Source organism: Antechinus flavipes, chromosome 3 (genome assembly GCF_016432865.1).
Source record: "Antechinus flavipes isolate AdamAnt ecotype Samford, QLD, Australia chromosome 3, AdamAnt_v2, whole genome shotgun sequence".
Lineage (NCBI taxonomy): Eukaryota > Metazoa > Chordata > Mammalia > Dasyuromorphia > Dasyuridae > Antechinus > Antechinus flavipes.
In genome coordinates, this window is record NC_067400.1 from 123,991,975 (window position 1) to 124,008,114 (window position 16,140).

Here is a 16,140-nt window from a genome sequence, read left to right on the forward strand (position 1 = left end):
GATCTTCTCCACTCCCACCCTCCCACCCCCACCCCCACCCCCGCTAAGTCCAGGGTACTGCTGTTTCATTTATCGCAAATCAACCAATTTATGCAGGGACCCGGGAAATCGGGTCATTTGTAGCGATTAATCCAATCTGGTTTTCCACAGGTTCTCTATGCCAAAGTCTTAGCAAATGCTATCTAGCAGCTACTGGGACAGATAAAGGTCCAGGACCCGGCGGACTTAGACAGGGCATCCCTCCTAGCGCCCCGCTCTTTGCCTCTCGCCCTTGCTTCTGTAAAGCTAAGCTGGATCCGCAGTCCACTTGAGCCAATTCAAGCCCTGCCGCTACGGTCACGGAACTGAAAGCCGTTTGGCTTGGTTTTAGATCCGTAGGCTCCCGCAGAGAACCTCTAAGACGAGACTGTACACAGTAAGACGTTGCTCTCGCCCCCTTCCCTATAGGATTTGCTCACAAAGAACTGAGAAGAAAAAGAAGCTCGGACTTCTCGGCGCTACCTTAAAGAAGAGGGAGAGATCGACGAGTCCAAGCCTGGACCGTAGAGAGAGAAGTTCTTTCTCTGGGGTAAATGGCCCTCAAGGGAGATTTCTGGAACGAAGCCGGAAAGGCACTTCGTTTTGGAGTGTGTGCTCCTGGATGGAAATTAGATGGCCCTGTCAGCTGTGTGTTTTTTACAGGGGCAAAACAAACGCTTCCCTGGAACAAAAAAAAAAAAAAAAAAATCCAACTATTCACCCAATCCCAATAAAAAGAAAGCTGTTATTATTATTAAGGAACTCAGTACTTGAGAACTTGACTGTCACATTCCTACCACTGTGGGAGGTGGTGGTGGGAGCAGAGGGAAAGACTGTCCTTCAACAGTGGGTCATATGGAGACCATCTCAAAAATAACTCTGGGAATTAGAGCTGCTTTCTCTGCACATTTTCAAAAGATACATTTTAGAGGTTTTCAAAGGAAGTACACCCTCTCCAGTCCCAAATTCGTGCTTGCCAGAGCCTTGACCTCACTTTCCCATCAGGATTTTTTTGGCGAGGGAAGGGAGGTAGGTGTGCTGTCCACCTCCCATCAAGCTGACTTGACAACAATTACGAAAGTTTTTAATTAGTCTCTTGTTATAGTTCATTTTATTAATTTTCTGAATCTCAGGTCATGAATTATTAAAGGCCGCTCTGTAATTGTATTTGCAGCGATCCTTTTGTAGGGCACGTGGTTGGATACGAGCACTCCCGGAGAGTAGTTCTTTTTTGGAGTGAGTCCCATTTATAAATACTGAGCGCGTGAAACGGGCCTAGACAGCACCAAGAGCGAATGTTTTATCAAATATTAAATAACATAATTATTGAGAATAGGCTTATCTTGCAAGTGGGAAGAGATCCCCAGGAGAATCGAGATTCGGTCGCTATTTAAAAAAAAAAAATCAATTAAGCTTGTCATCTTCAAAACAGCAAGCAAATACAGTAGGCGTTCCTCGTGATGATAATACCAAGGTAATAATATGAATGGTATGATCGTATTAAATAAACTCTTTCCCCAGACAACTATGCTGAAGATGTTGAAATGATCTAAGGAAAGAAAACCCTCAAAAACACAGGGAAAACAAGACTTAGCTTGGAAACCAACCCTACGCAAGAAAAAAAAATACCTTTCAACAAATTTGTTTAGCAAGGGGAAGACAAAAAAAGAAGGAAGGAGGTTTGAGAAGAAAAGAATGGATCACTATGGGATAAACTTCTGCTATTTAGACAGTCCTTTCTCCTGATTCCAGGAAGTTAACTTAATGAAAAAAGACCGAATTGGTCTTAATATTACATGGGGGTAAGGGGGTGGGGGAAAGCGGGGAGAGAATCAATGCTATAATAGCTGAGGGTGTTTAGCATTCATTTAGTGACGATATAATCTAACTTGAAAACAAGTGTTTTCAAGTGGAGAACAAGTGTTAAAGAGACATTCCACAAGTCGGTTGAGTGAAAGGGACTTTACTTTAGATCCTATCAAGGGAAAGAGGTAGAAACCCTAAAGCTATAATATAGAAAGAAGAACTGGGAGTAGGGGAAGAAATGGAAATAAAGGTGATGTAAAAGTTGGTGCCTGCTCTTTTCTTTTTCTCTTTTTTCCCCACATCCTGGATTTCCTGAGAGGATCAAGTGTTCATTTTAATCCACTTGCCTATTCCTCCCCTGTCACTGTGGCTTCCTCTGAGCCACTCTTACAGAGACTTTGAGCCATCTATTTATAATCAAGTCCAGTGACTGGACCGTGACTACAAGTTGAATAAACTTTCTGTCTTCAACCGCTTTTAGATTCACAAACATGGAAAGGCAAAGCTACTACTGTATGACAAATCACTATACAGTTTCCTGTAACATATTTTTATGTATGTACAAACACACATATCCCCAAAGGATTGCCTATTAAAGATATTAATAAAGAACTTAAATCTTCCATTAAATACTCATCCATTTAATAGAAAGCAAAGCACTCATGTTTTGCACAGTTTCCTACTACATAAAATAGGAAACTCTGCAAATCATATATTTTAATTTTGTTTTATTAACATAGTATTTTCTTTGTAATTCGTTAGGATTTACTTAATACAAAACAGATTAAGATTTAAATACATACATTGTTCATTATTGTATAATACAAATGTGTTTGCCTGCAACATCTCAGTTTTGGGCAGATTAAAAAAAAAAAACAGCTTTTGTAATTCTCTTTTATTTGTTCATTCCTGGCTCTCCAAAAATGAAATCGCATCATACTTTTCTATAAAATAATATTTTTACAAATGCATTTATTAAAAACTCTGATGACAATTCAAGTCAATAACAACAGAAACAAGTCAATTTCTGATGGAAGAGATCTATTTTAAAAATACCTTTAGTGCTTTTTTTTTAAACATTAACAATTGTTTAAAATCACAGCTTTTATGTATTATTCTTTTCTGAACATCAAGTAAGTATCTTGGTTCACAGATTTACCGGTGAAATTAAAAAGATTTGGCTAAAATAGGATGTCTCCAGAAGAAATAATCCCAGATATTAAGAAACTTTTGTACATTTGGCATCTGATCTAGTCACAGGTCATCAGAAATAAACAGAGGGTCTTGGATCACTTGAAGCAGTAGGTGGCATCCTGTACGTTCCAAATGAACAATTGTGTCTTACAACGTATCAGGACAGAGCAGTTAATGGTTTTTATATTTGTTAACCTCCAAATAAAAATAAAGCATATAGTTACATCATTATTAGAAGTGCAATTAGGCCAATACAACACATATAAAACCTCAAACCACCAAAGCGCAACACTGACTTCAAAGGTGCATATTGCCTCCAGAACACTAAAGAGAGTGATGTGGTTTGATTGGTAGATTGAGTTAAGATTTTCTGCAGATAAAATAAACTTCAAGAAACACAGGCAGCTAATATATAGTTCATTTTATTCAGAGCACCGCTTTTCACATAAGAGCTATCTCAAAGTAATGAATTCTGATTCGGCAGAAAAATACATCTTTTCACCACCCCCCCTTTTTTTTCCTTCCCCCCTTCATTGTTTTTCCTTCCTCTTTTTGGTTGAATTAAGTCTCATTTGTTGAACGGCTCTACCTGGACTTTTATCAGCCTTACATCAGAAACAAAAATGCAGCCAATAATAATAAAACTGTTCTGGTTTCAATTGTGTTTTATTTGTAAGTGTGCTGGGACACATCTCCCTGTTGTATTTTGGCTTACAGAAATATTTCTGATAGAAATAAAAAGCAATATAGGAAAGACACAACCAAGGAGAAAGCTCAGCAAACATACATGGACAGGTAGATAAATCAGTGAGACATTTCAGGAGCTACACGTGGTTGCAATTTGTATTCTCTTTTTTGTGTGTGCATTAAAGAAAATATTTACAATAATCTTCCTTTTTCTTTTCTAAATACAAGAATGTGACAAGAATGTTTTCGGTGAAAACAGGCAGTAAAACTGTGAAATCACACCACCCACGAAAAGGTCTACCAGAAGCTAGTCTATTTAGTGCTCAGTTTCAAATGCATAGAATGTTTGCGCTGCAAACAATGATACACAAAATAAATAAATAATAAATAATCAGAGTGAGACCTAATCACGGCTCTTTCTGTGCCTTTCAGGTCATGCATGATTTCAGTCTTGTTAAATGGCAGGTTCTCTATCACCCCTCCCCCCCTTATTTGTTCTGTTTTTAGAAATTCTTTAACCTTGGTGAAGGATGGCTATACACCATCATATCAGGAGATTCAAAGAGCATCTTGTGCCTTTACAAAGCCGACATTTATAACTATCCATCTTTAACTATCTCTGTCTTGATTTTTCCATCCGAGTTTTACGATATATTACCGTGAAATGATTTCCATATTTTTCTTTTCATTCGGGAGACCGATAGTGCAAATAAAAAAAAGTTTCCACTACCCAATGTTTATTACCGACAACAAACGAATTTTTTTTTCCGAAGAAAATCCAATTAATCTGTTTCCCTCCCCCCCAAACAACATGCAGACCCCTCAGAAACAAACCAGCCACATCAAATATTGCCTCTTTCAAGTGTTGATTTCGTTGGTTTCATAATAACTAGGTCCTGTCCTATAGTGGAAATCAGGAACTTTTAACATTGCAATATCCTCTTCAACCTCACGAGCAAATTGGAAAGGGAACCTACAGGATCCGAGTGCATCTTGTCCCTCGGCCTCAATGTGGGCAGAGCATCTCTCCTGTCATCCTCTACTGCTAACAGTTACAATCTGTATATTTGAACAGCTAGAAAAAATATATAAATATATAGATATATTTTAAAACAAACCACACCCACAAAAGAAAAAAAAGGAGGCAACGGTGAGGTAATTTTCGCTTAGAGAAAACTATTAAAAATGGTTTGTTTCCTAGATCTGAATCAAATGTGAGGGCAGAAGGAAACAAAAATTACTTTTTCCCCCTAGAGTAAAATCTGTACGATACTCAATGCTCTGCCTCTTAGTCTTCACGAGTTGAAACCAGGGGCTCATCATCTGAACAGTTCTAGTCAACCCCTGCCAAAGCCCACCTTTGCTAAGTCAGAACCTGACAAGATTAGGCTGGGCCACCTGAAAAGTGTTACCCCTTATAACTAGTCCAACCCACTCTCGATCCAACCAAATCCCCACGATACAGAGAACCACCATCAAGAAGCCTCATGAAAAGGGAAGATTAAATTTAAAATCAAAGCCAAAATGGGTGGGGTGGAGGTGAAACTTAGAAAAATAAAATCAAAGCTCAAAACAATTAGTATTAGCACAGACACCAAGTTTCACCTTCTGATTGTTTTTCTTTAAATTTGTGATTTAGTTCGTTTGTGTGCATATGTGTGTGCGTTTATGATTTGGGAGGTGGTAGTATAGTGGTGATGGTGTTCTTAACTCTCTTCCTTGGGGGGGGGAAATCAAGCTGTAGAGGACGTATCCCCGGAGTTAGATTTCTAAAGCGTTTGCTTTTGCTTATAGTATTACTTTATTTCTATAGATTTTTTTTGTGTTTTTTTGTTTTTTGTTTTTGTTTTTTGGTGGTTGGTTGGTTTTTGTACATTGTTCCTTGGTCCCCAGGATATTTTTATAAGTGTCTCTGGTCAAGAACAAGTCAATTTCCCCTCCCTTCCCATACAGCCCTCCCAACCTAGCCTCCCCCCAAAAACCCCCAGCCCGTTTCCTCACAACTCCTCTTTCTTCTGTTATTTCATTCCACCCCTGCTCCCCACCCAGTAAAACCTCTCCTCCCTCCCATTCCCACCACTACTTCCCCACCTCCTCTCCACACCCAGCATTCTCTTTCCTCCGGGCGGAGGGCGAGGGAAGGGGGCGGGGGGGGGGTGGAGAAGGAGGAAAAGAGGAGGAGGGGGAAGAAGGAGGGGACCGGGAAATTGGGTGGAGAGGAGCGCAGAGAAGGAGAAAGTGAGGAAAGAGGAGGGGGATGGGGAGGGAAAAGTAAAAAAAAAAAATTGTTTTGAGAGGTTAATGAAAATCAAACCGAGGGGAAAGAAGGAAGGGGGGAAGCCCCCCAACACAAAACACGCGCGAGCCTCAGCATCCCCTCCCCACCTCCCTCTTCCCCAAATATCTCTCCCTCCCCCCCAACCCCCAAATTCAGTAGGTGGCGGAGAATTTCATCCTTTTCTGCTTCTGTCTCTGGTTGCAAAACCAAACCCGCACCACATTCTTTTTGAGGTCCAATTTCTCGGCGATGGCGGCGATCTTCTCGGAGGAGGGCCGGGGCTGCACGGCGAAGTAGGCCTCGAGGGAGCGCTTCTCCGGGGCGGCGATGGAAGTCCGCTTGCGCTTCTTCTCGCCTCCGTTGAAGAGCTCGGGCTTGTTCATTTTCTCGCGCTGCGCGCCCTCGGCCTCCTCCAGCCACGCCTGCAGGATGGGCTTCAGCGCTATCATGTTGTTGTGCGACAGCGTGAGTGACTCGAAGCGGCAGATGGTGCTCTGGCTCAGCGAGCCCACCCCGGGGATCTTGAGGTTGGCCAGGGCCGAGCCCACGTCGGCCTGCGTCACCCCGAGCTTGATCCGCCGCTGCTTGAAGCGCTCGGCGAAGGCCTCCAGCTCCCGGGGGTCCGTGTCCGAGTCGCAGATGGAGGCCAGCCCCGCCGCTCCGACCACTGCAGCCGCCGCCGACGCCGCGGCCACCTGGCCCGCCGCTGCAGCCGCTGCCGCTGCAGCCGCTCCGTGGTGCGCCGCCGCAGCCACCAGCCCCGGGTGCGGCAACCCCGAGGGCATGTTCATGGCGGCCGCAGCCGGGTGCGACAGGTGGCCCAGGCCGTGCATGTGCGAGTGCGGGTGGGCCGAGCCGCCCAAGAGGCCGCCGCCGCCGCCCGGCCCGCCGCCCCCGGCCCCGCCGCCGCCCGGCCCGCCGCCGCCGCCTCCGCCCCCGCCGCCGCCGCCTCCCGCGCCGGCCCCTTCGTGCCCGCCGCCGCCGCCGCCCCCGCCGCCGGCCCCGCCGCCGGCCATGAGCGCTAGGGACGGGGAGGAAATGTGGTCCAGCAGGTCGCCGGGTTCGAGCGCCTGGTGGTGGTGGTGATGATGGTGATGATGGTGCGCCAGCGGCACGGTGGAGGTGGAGGTGCACGGCACGCTGTTCATGGTGTGGTAGGTGGCATCGGGCTTGAAGGGGTGGCTCTTGCCTTGGGACACGGCGATGTCCACGGCCGCCAGAGCCTCGGCCCGGGCCAGCAGGGTCTCGTCCAGGCTGGCGAAGATATTGCTCTGCAGCTGCAATCAACATAAACGAAACCAAACCAAAACAAAAAAAAAAAACAAAAACAAAAAAACAAAAACAAACAAACAAAAAAAAGGCAAAACAAAAAGCAACCAAATAATAATAGAGGGCAAAGGGTAGGCCAAGGGGAAGGAATGAAAGCAAGAAGGGAGGGGAGGATAAAATAAGAACGAAGGGAAGATCAAAGGCAAATTAAAAGAGAGAAGAGCAAAAGGAGAGAGGATGGAGGGAGGAGAGGTAAAGAGGAGAATAAGTCAAAGAAGGGGTAAAATGAAAACATTGAGAAGAAAGAGGGAAAGCAGGAGGAAAGATTGGGGAGAAAAGGGGGGGAAGAAGAAGAAGAAATGGATATGTAACTCTCAGCTGGGGAATTGTGTCAAACACAAGAGCACATAAAGAAAATTCCTTTCAGAGGCCGAGTCATAAAAATTAATACAGAAAGTGGATGAAGTCGGAGACTCGTGTGAACACCACTTTCAAAAAAGATCACAGGCGCTCAGATGATTGCAGAGGAAGACATGAAAAAAACATTAAGCGCCGCTTGTCAAAATGTGCCTCGCAGCGGTTTTTTTATTAATGCACATACATACATGCCGTATACAGGAAAGAGAAGGAGTGGGGAAAGGAGAGAAAGAGAGAGAAAGCGAGGGAAAGGCTTTGCAGTGGTTGGAGGTGGGGGTGGGGAGTGGGGGATCCCTTACCGGTGGAGTTGGTAGACAGGCTCTTCGTATTGCTTCGGAGCTGGAATGTAGAGAGGGGTATTTGTGTTCAGGTAGGGTGGGATGCATGGCAAAATGCGGCTGTTTGCTGTTCATGGACATCATCTTGAAGGCTTTGCATGTAAATCCAAAAACACTCCTGAAGTAAGGGGGAAAGTGCTCTTGATACTCTCCTCTTGTTTGGGATGGTGATAAAGGAGTACCAGCTCCTGTAGTGGTGGAGGCGGATGCTGCTACTGCTGCTGCTGCTGCTACTGTTACTGTTGCTGCTGCTCCTATTGCTGTGGCTGTTGTTGCTACTGCTGCTGCTGCTGCTTCTGCTTCTGCTTCTGCTGTTGCTGCTGGAAGCTTGGAGCTCGCTAGGACCGCACAGTGTGCCTCCCTCCAGCCTCTCGGTCTCACTTATCTGTCTGCTCTATCCTAGTGCTGGGATGAGATGCGCTCCTCTTACACCTGAGCCCCCACATCTCGTTGCTAGAGCCCGGCAATCTCTCGCGAGAGCTTGTTGCTCCACCGCTTTGATAGACATCGGCTGTCTCTCGCCCTCTCACTCACTCCCTCTCCCTCCCTTTCCCTGTGCCTTGTTGCATCTTCTTGCGCACTTGCACGTCTAACGGGTACCGGAGCGTGGGAGCTGCTCTTATAATGACCACCAGGAAGGACAGTGCAGGTGTTACACCTGTGGCTGCAAGGCATGCGCACTAAACGCGTCACCTTTCTCCACATCTATCCTATAAAGATCAAACATGTAGGTTCAGAAAAGATACATTATCTTCGTTGTATGTATCATTTATGTTTTTTTTTTAAAAAAGAAAGAATAGGGAGAAAATGCATGTATACATTCCTACTTATGTTCGAATTTTTATGTATCTTAAATATATATTTTTAAATTTCTAAACACACATATACCCATTAGTTAGATACATATCTATGCCTGAGTGTCTAACGAGATGTTATACAATGCATACAGCTGGGCATTTATATGCTAAATTATGCCCGCACATTCCTTTGTATATAGTATAAATAACAACACATAAATGCAGAAAGTGATGTCTTTTCGGTGAGAACCTGTTACTTTTAAGAATTATAAATGGGCTCCTTGAGAATAATCATAGTGACAGACATTTGTTTGAAGCAGTCAGATGCTATTGATTTCCATATAATTTAATTTCCTCCACATACTTTTGTTGCGATTATTATTGTATCAGGCACTGCCAGTGACAGCCACTTAGGAGCCACAAGGAAGGAGCATGTGCTTTCTACTTAAGAAAGGTTGTTGAAGTGAAATTGGGCGTTTTCTTTATTGTTTGTCTCCTTTAACCGTGTACAAACCCACATTTCAAACGTGCTGTAGGTGTTCTGAAGCATAGAGTAATCAAAAGGAAAAATACTTAACAGTGTGTAGTTGGGATTCCTCCATACCCCCTTCAAAACACACACATACACACACTTCTTGTAGTGGAAACTCCACGAAAACAGTACAGAGTAAAGGAATAAGCAGCCAGAAATATAACTTTTAAATCAATTTAGTTGCTTTTGTATTTTTTCCTGTTTGCTTTTTTCTTCAATAGAAAATTGGTACAAACCTACTTTTAGAAAAACTCCTACTAATCAGAATATTAATTTAAAACAAATTAGAAAAAGACCTGGCCCTAACCCACCCAATCTTAATTATTAGTATTGATCAAAATAGTAACGATATATTAAGACCAAAGATTACCAAAAAAATCTTTCAATTATCCAACCTGTTATTTGGCCCAGGTCAAATGAATCCCTGGGGAAATAATAGGTGAAGGGAATCCCAATGGATGTTAATGCTTACTCTGAGTGATAATAACAATCTAGATATTATCATATCTATGACAGAAGAGGTAAAGGAAAAGGGCAAGGGACTGTTTTTAAGAAGCAGTGATCAGATAATGAATCTGTTGTCATTTCAAGACTAACTGGATCTTTCATGTTCTAAATTTAAATGAATCTACATACACACACACACATATGCAATTCTACAACCCAAATATCGATTCATAGGCTTTTGTCCCCTCTGTATTATACCCCATGCACATTTGTATCATTAATATGTGCTCATTCATAAGCTAAATTTTTTAAGTCCATTTTTCTTATCATGTTTTTCCCCCCTATGCTCCCCTTCCAATCTAAGAGGGAATTGAGAAGCATGTTCAATTACTTGGGCAAGAGGGAGCTGTGTTTTCATCCATTATGGTGCCCCCTGGGATCACTGAATGCAACTTTATCTCGATGGGGAATGGAATAGAAGCAGAACATTTCTGGCTGAGGAGAGCAAGTTCCATGGTATTCATCATTATGAATGTACAAGATCAACCAGATCCTAACTGAAATATACTCTCATTTTAACTAAAACTGTATCAATTGATGAAAAGAAGGTTTGTTCCAAAATGGACAAACTTGAATTTGGGAGTCTGGGGACACTGTCTCCACTTCAGCCTGATGTGCACTATGTAAACACGTCAGGTGTCATTTCACACTTGTGAAACAGAAGAGTGATTGTATGAGATTAAAAAACAAAGAAACAAACAAAAAAACAATATAGCCTTCTGTGGAAAACATTAGTAGAGAAGGCAGACGAGGGGCTCCAACCAACACCTCTGGTCAACCGCAATGTAGGTCGAAAGATTATGTCTATAAATCACCATATATACTCATGAGGAACATTTTTGAGAGAAGAGTGGCAAAAGTTAGGATGAGAAGATTGTGGCTTTGTTTCCCAGTTGTCCCACTTACTTTCATTTGTTTGTTTTTCTCAGTTCGATTCCATTTGGCTAACCAGAAAATCACATAAACTTCAAGAGAGAGGGGTGAACAAAGTATCAAAGAGATCTGTGTATGTGTGTAGGAATTCTCCTAAAATAAGGGAGCAAACCCTTAAATGGAAATGTATTGGTGACTAATAGGTTCTCTGTTTGTTTGTCGGTTGTCTTAACTAGATTGCAAGCCCTTCCAAGAACAAGAACTTAGTCTCATACCTCTTTATATTCATCTACAGTACTTAGTGCAGTGTTGAGTATATAGCAGGCACTCAATAAGTATTTGTTGATTGATGATAGGAGAAAGAGCAGAGGGGAAGGATATCGGAATGGAGATAAGATTTTTCCTTCTTTCCTTAAGTATGTGGACTGCTATCCTCTGATTTGGAAACTGGTAAGGGAGTGGTATACCTTTAACGGAAACTAAAATCACCTAATTGTTAACTTATGATTCAAAAATCTGTTCTTTTTTTGGTGTTAATCTTTTCATTCCCTCTCCTCACTCTTCTCGGGTTTTTTCAGGAGTATGGAGAAATGGGATATGAATATGTGGGGATGGGAAGGTTATGGAAAGGTCTGAGCATGACTTAGTAATATTTTACTGCTTTGTTTTCACTGGTTTGGCAATCACGGGCAAGCTACAATTGATGCACTATTTCAGATAGCCCCTGCTTGTGCTAATTATGCTAGCATGGGGTCTCAGACTGGGCACAGATTCCAGTCCCCTCCCCCACCCCTTTTAATGAGCATCCCCTTTTAATGAACACCACCAAAATAACCCACAATCTCATGGCGTTGTATCTTATCAATAGGGGGATAACAAGAACACCAGCTATTGATTTCTAAGGAATTTCCGCCTCTAGGGGCAGGGAGTCTATCAGCTGGATCGGAGACACATTTCTTTCCCTCATTAATTAATTTTCTCCTCCCCCTGTGGCAGGCCAAATGCCACATTTCCTCTGGCAGCCTCTTTTTCATTCTCAGAGGGGAAAAAAAATCCTTGTCAGATTGGGTGGGGGTCCAAATTGTCACCATGTATGTCGTTTGCTCCCTTGTCCTTACCCCCACCCCCATCTTCTCAGACATCAGTTGGAGTGGCAGCTGCTGTCCACTCTCCAGTGCTGATTTTTTTCCTTTATTGCAGGAAGATGCATTACATTCAGTTCTTGGTCAGCTCAGATTCAAAGGGGGAAAAAGACCATCTAGGGTTTCATGAGAGTTTGAAAGTTTCTTACCTGACAGGATAAGGATATGAACATGGAGTTTGACTTTTCAAAGAGGAAAGATCTAAAATATATGACCACCTTATATTAACTGGTTCCCTCTCATTTTCCTAATATCCATAGAGTATTGTGTAGGGTATCTGATTAAGATGTTCCTTCAGCTTTGGAGCTTCAGAAGCTCTCTTTCTAGACAGTTTCCTCCCTCATTCAAAAAGCTCACTGAACTTAATCAAACAACTTACTTTCTTCTTTGGTGACAGAAACCACATAAAATTTTTGTGACTAGAACTCTTGCTAATTATATAGAATATTGCAAAAGCTACAAAATTGACCTAGGGTGATTTTCTCAGACCATTTCCTTTTAATAGTTCCTTAACTTTATCTGGTGGTACTAGTTTTGTCAAAATTTTTGTTTCAAAACAATCACTTTCTGACACAAAACTTGAGCCTTGAGAATGTGGAAAAGTTAAAAGGTCAACTTACATTTGTTTGAAACTCAAGAAATTTCACTTTCAATCCCAGATTTAAGCAATTCACAAAACAAAACAAAACAAAACAAAAATAATACAATGAAGGAAGATAGGGAAGGAGGTGGAGGAAATTCTTGTTTAGGTCAATTTCCTTGAGGAAGATTAAATTTCGGAACACTCCCCTACTTGGACACTTTCTCTCGGCAAAGAGGGGCAGGCTGAAGGAGAAGACTAGTTGTCTCTTCCCTTATCTCTGTCTCTCTCCATTTCTCTCTATCGTTCTCTTCGTCCCTCCCTCCGTCCCTTTTCCCCCTCTTTTCCTCCCTCCTTTCAACCAGTCTCTCTGTCTGTCTCTGTTTCTTTCTCTAGAGAAAAGCTTCTACTTCTTTACTCCTTACTCTTTCAGCTTTCCCTTTTAGACTGATAGTCTTTTTTATCTCCCTTTGCCCTTCCTATCACTTCTCCCTCCCCATTCCACTCCCGCCAACTAGCTTTATTTCTACTGTCCTTTCAACTCCTCTCCTTCGTAGCTCATCTCCTTCCTTTTCCAAATCTGGCTCCCAAGTTTGCAGCATTCTGGCCGGCTCACAATTTTGGTGGTGCATTTTTAATGCCTCCTCAAAACTCGCTGTTTATCGTATTCCTGCCGGGAACATTCGCATTCATGGAGAGAAGCGCCAGCCTACTCCTCGCAGTAAATCGGAAGCTTTGAGGTCTTGTTCATTAGAGAAGCGCCTGGGCAGTAACTCTATTTTAATGTCCCAGCAATTTCAGTAAAAGGAGGGTGAAGCAGGCAACGAGAAAGCATTTACTTTTCCACTAGTTTTGTTCTGCTCCAAATTTCAAAGAGCCGAATTTCCCTATTGTACCCTACCTGCCTGTCACCAGTAACCATTCCATTCACCCTCTATTCCCAAAGCATAAGGATTTATATGTTATTGTAACCCATTGTATTTGATTTCCTCTTTTAAGGTTCCCCAAAGACGAATATACTACAGATTAGAATATTAAATACTAACACCTCATAGAAGATTTTGCTCTACTCAGGAAAAAGGAGTGATTTGGGGATTCATGAGTAATCTATAGGAATAAACCTCTGCTGTTTTGTTTCCAGTTCCCATTTTATTCAAATACAACATCCATTAGGTGCTTCCCGACATTATCCAGTGCAGTTAAGCATATCCTGAGCTTCCCAAAGTATTACTAAAAGGTAGCAACACTTAAAAAAAAAACTATCATATGTGTAGGTTTGTTGTTGTTTTTTTTTAAGTAAAATTCACTAACAATCACTATATTCTATTTAGCTATTAAAAGTATACATATATAAAAACCTCTTCCCCTGCGTATAACAAAACCAACCTACCTTCAGAAAGCCCTATGGGTGAACGCATAAAAGACTATTTCCATGTCCTAATGAGGACCTTCCTTATATCAGCAAAGGCCTGCTAATTACCGGTGTACACGCTGTCATAATTGCTTTTGCAGTCAAAGTGTAGAATGGTGTCCTATTAAAAATAGAAAAGCTCAATTGGTGATTTAAGTCCCTGGGTAGGGAAGAAATTCCCCCTCGAAAGCTCTCCCCCTCTCATGGCTGAGAGAGTAAGTTGCCTGGAGGATCTACTTAGAGGTCCCCGAGTAAAAAGAAAACTCAAGGTAGGGTGATTCTGTTCTTTATAAAAGTTTCACCTTTTTCTCCGGCGCCCTCAAATAAACTACTAGTCTGACACGAATACGGATTAATTAAAAGAACAACAGGGAAGAGCCCCCAAGCATCAGCTCCCAGGATCCCGAAGTGGAGATTCTTAGCTGCTTAGGTAAATATGCAGTTGATTTAGTTAAACACCAGCTGAACACACCTAACCAGGGAGTTGCACTTGGTGGAGTCCTCTGCCTCGTATCCCCCTCCTGACACTCCTCCCTTTCCATCTTCCCCTCCCCCAGCCGTGGAGGGGAGCAGAAGATGCTTTCTCCTTCTGTTAAGACAGACTCGGAAAAGGATCTGGAAAGCGAAGAAGGAACAATGACGCCGCAAGTTAAGAGGAAGAGAGATCTGAGCCTGGGTTCCGTAGCCAGAAGAGCAACTGCGCGCTCCCCTAGCAGCCCCCTCCTTTCTCCCCGCACGAATCAAAGCTCGTTCCGAGGGGCTGGGAAATAGTTGCCTTGTCATGTAACACATTGCCCTGATTTATTATAAAATTTTAACGAAATCATGCATATTTTAACAGCCTTTAATCACTGCATGAAAATTTAATTCATGGACTGTAGCGCGTTTAAATAAATGAAGTGTTAATTCATTAGGATTAATTAATTTGTTAAAGGATTGTGTGCAAGGTTAAGGTGGAAGGAAAACTCTTTGTTAGTTCCGCGTCTTAATCACCAGGTTTGGTTAGCAGTAAAAATACTACTAATAAATCGCAGAAGGGACTTCTCCCGGCCCGTGTGTTGGGCTGGGGACACGGGCAGTAGTACCCTTAGAATTTTTGCGAACGCACGGCACGAAAACTACGCGAGCAAGTTCAAGATCGGTCCATGCCAGGACTGAGGGACCAAGGGACGCGGAAAGCAGGCAGCGAAGGTGCGGGACAGCGAGTGAGCGGGTCGGAGCGCGGGCTCGCTTTTAAAACCTGGAATAAAGTTTGAAGGTGCCCCCAAGGAGAGGCTAAGATCTGAATGGAACTCGTGGTGGAAGAGGCTACTTCCAGGGAGGACGCAAGAAGCCAAGGTCTCTACACCTGACCCCGGAGGTGGCCCAGATTGGTTCAGGCGAAGGCACATGGAAGATAATAAACGTCTTCGAGGCGGGGCGCCCCTTCCACTCGCTGGGAGAGCAGGCTTTTGCTTAATGGAGAAAGTGATTTGCAAGCGTGGCCACCGCCTGACCCTTTCTAGAGCCCAGGGAACAGCTGTCTAGCCACCAGGCCGCCTGCCCCAGGCAGTGAACGCGGGACCATTAGCAGGGAGGAGAAAGGGAAACACACACACACACACACACACACACACACACACACACACACACACACAAGAGAGAGATCGGGGGAGTTTTCTTGTCCTGGCCTCTGAAAAGACTACACATCGGTAATACTATCATCTCCAAAACACTCCTTACAAGTCTCTTTTCCCCACCTCCACAAGGAGCAAATCCCTTGGTAACTATTTGAAAGGGAAGGCCTGAGTAGCGTCAAGGCAAGAATTGCTTGAAAAGGTGTTTCTACCTATATTCCCTTTTCGGGGAGGGGAGAAGATATTGAGGTGGCAATTAGAGATTTATATTCAAGGTTATAAAAAGATAAGAGGTAGTGAGAGGCAGCAGGGAAAAGAGGGACAGAGACTTTCTTCTTCAGGTGCTGAGTTGTAAAGTCCGTTCAAAAAAAAAAACTAGGACAGAAAGTAAAGCAAATACAGCACAAAGCACTTGAGAATGACTCAGTCATATTATTAAACAGAGGCCCAGAAGAGCTTCAAAGCACCTCTGCTCCAAGATAGATGGTTCTTTAAAAAATCTGGATGATAATAGATGCTTCCTAGCTCAGAGTGGGGTTCCGAGAATTAGGCAGTAAATGTTCACAATGCACTTTGAGATCACTGCTTAAAAGGCATTCCATCTGCCAAGTATTATTAAAGAGATAGAGTTTCAACATGATGGACAAAGGTTGAGTTGTAGAACTCGCACAAATA

At 43.0% G+C, this 16,140-nt stretch overlaps 1 protein-coding gene across 1 annotated transcript; it reads right to left on the reverse strand.

Moving 5' to 3' along the window:
- Positions 1–5,865: 5,865 nt before the first annotated feature.
- POU4F1 (POU class 4 homeobox 1) lies at positions 5,866–8,375 on the reverse strand. The gene is made up of 2 exons (XM_051991112.1): positions 7,969–8,375; positions 5,866–7,260 (listed from the first exon to the last, which is right to left on the reverse strand). The coding sequence occupies exons 1-2, from the start codon at positions 8,089–8,091 to the stop codon at positions 6,136–6,138; spliced, it is 1,248 nt and encodes a 415-aa protein (XP_051847072.1). The 5' UTR covers positions 8,092–8,375; the 3' UTR covers positions 5,866–6,135.
- Between the last annotated feature and the right edge of the window lie 7,765 nt (positions 8,376–16,140).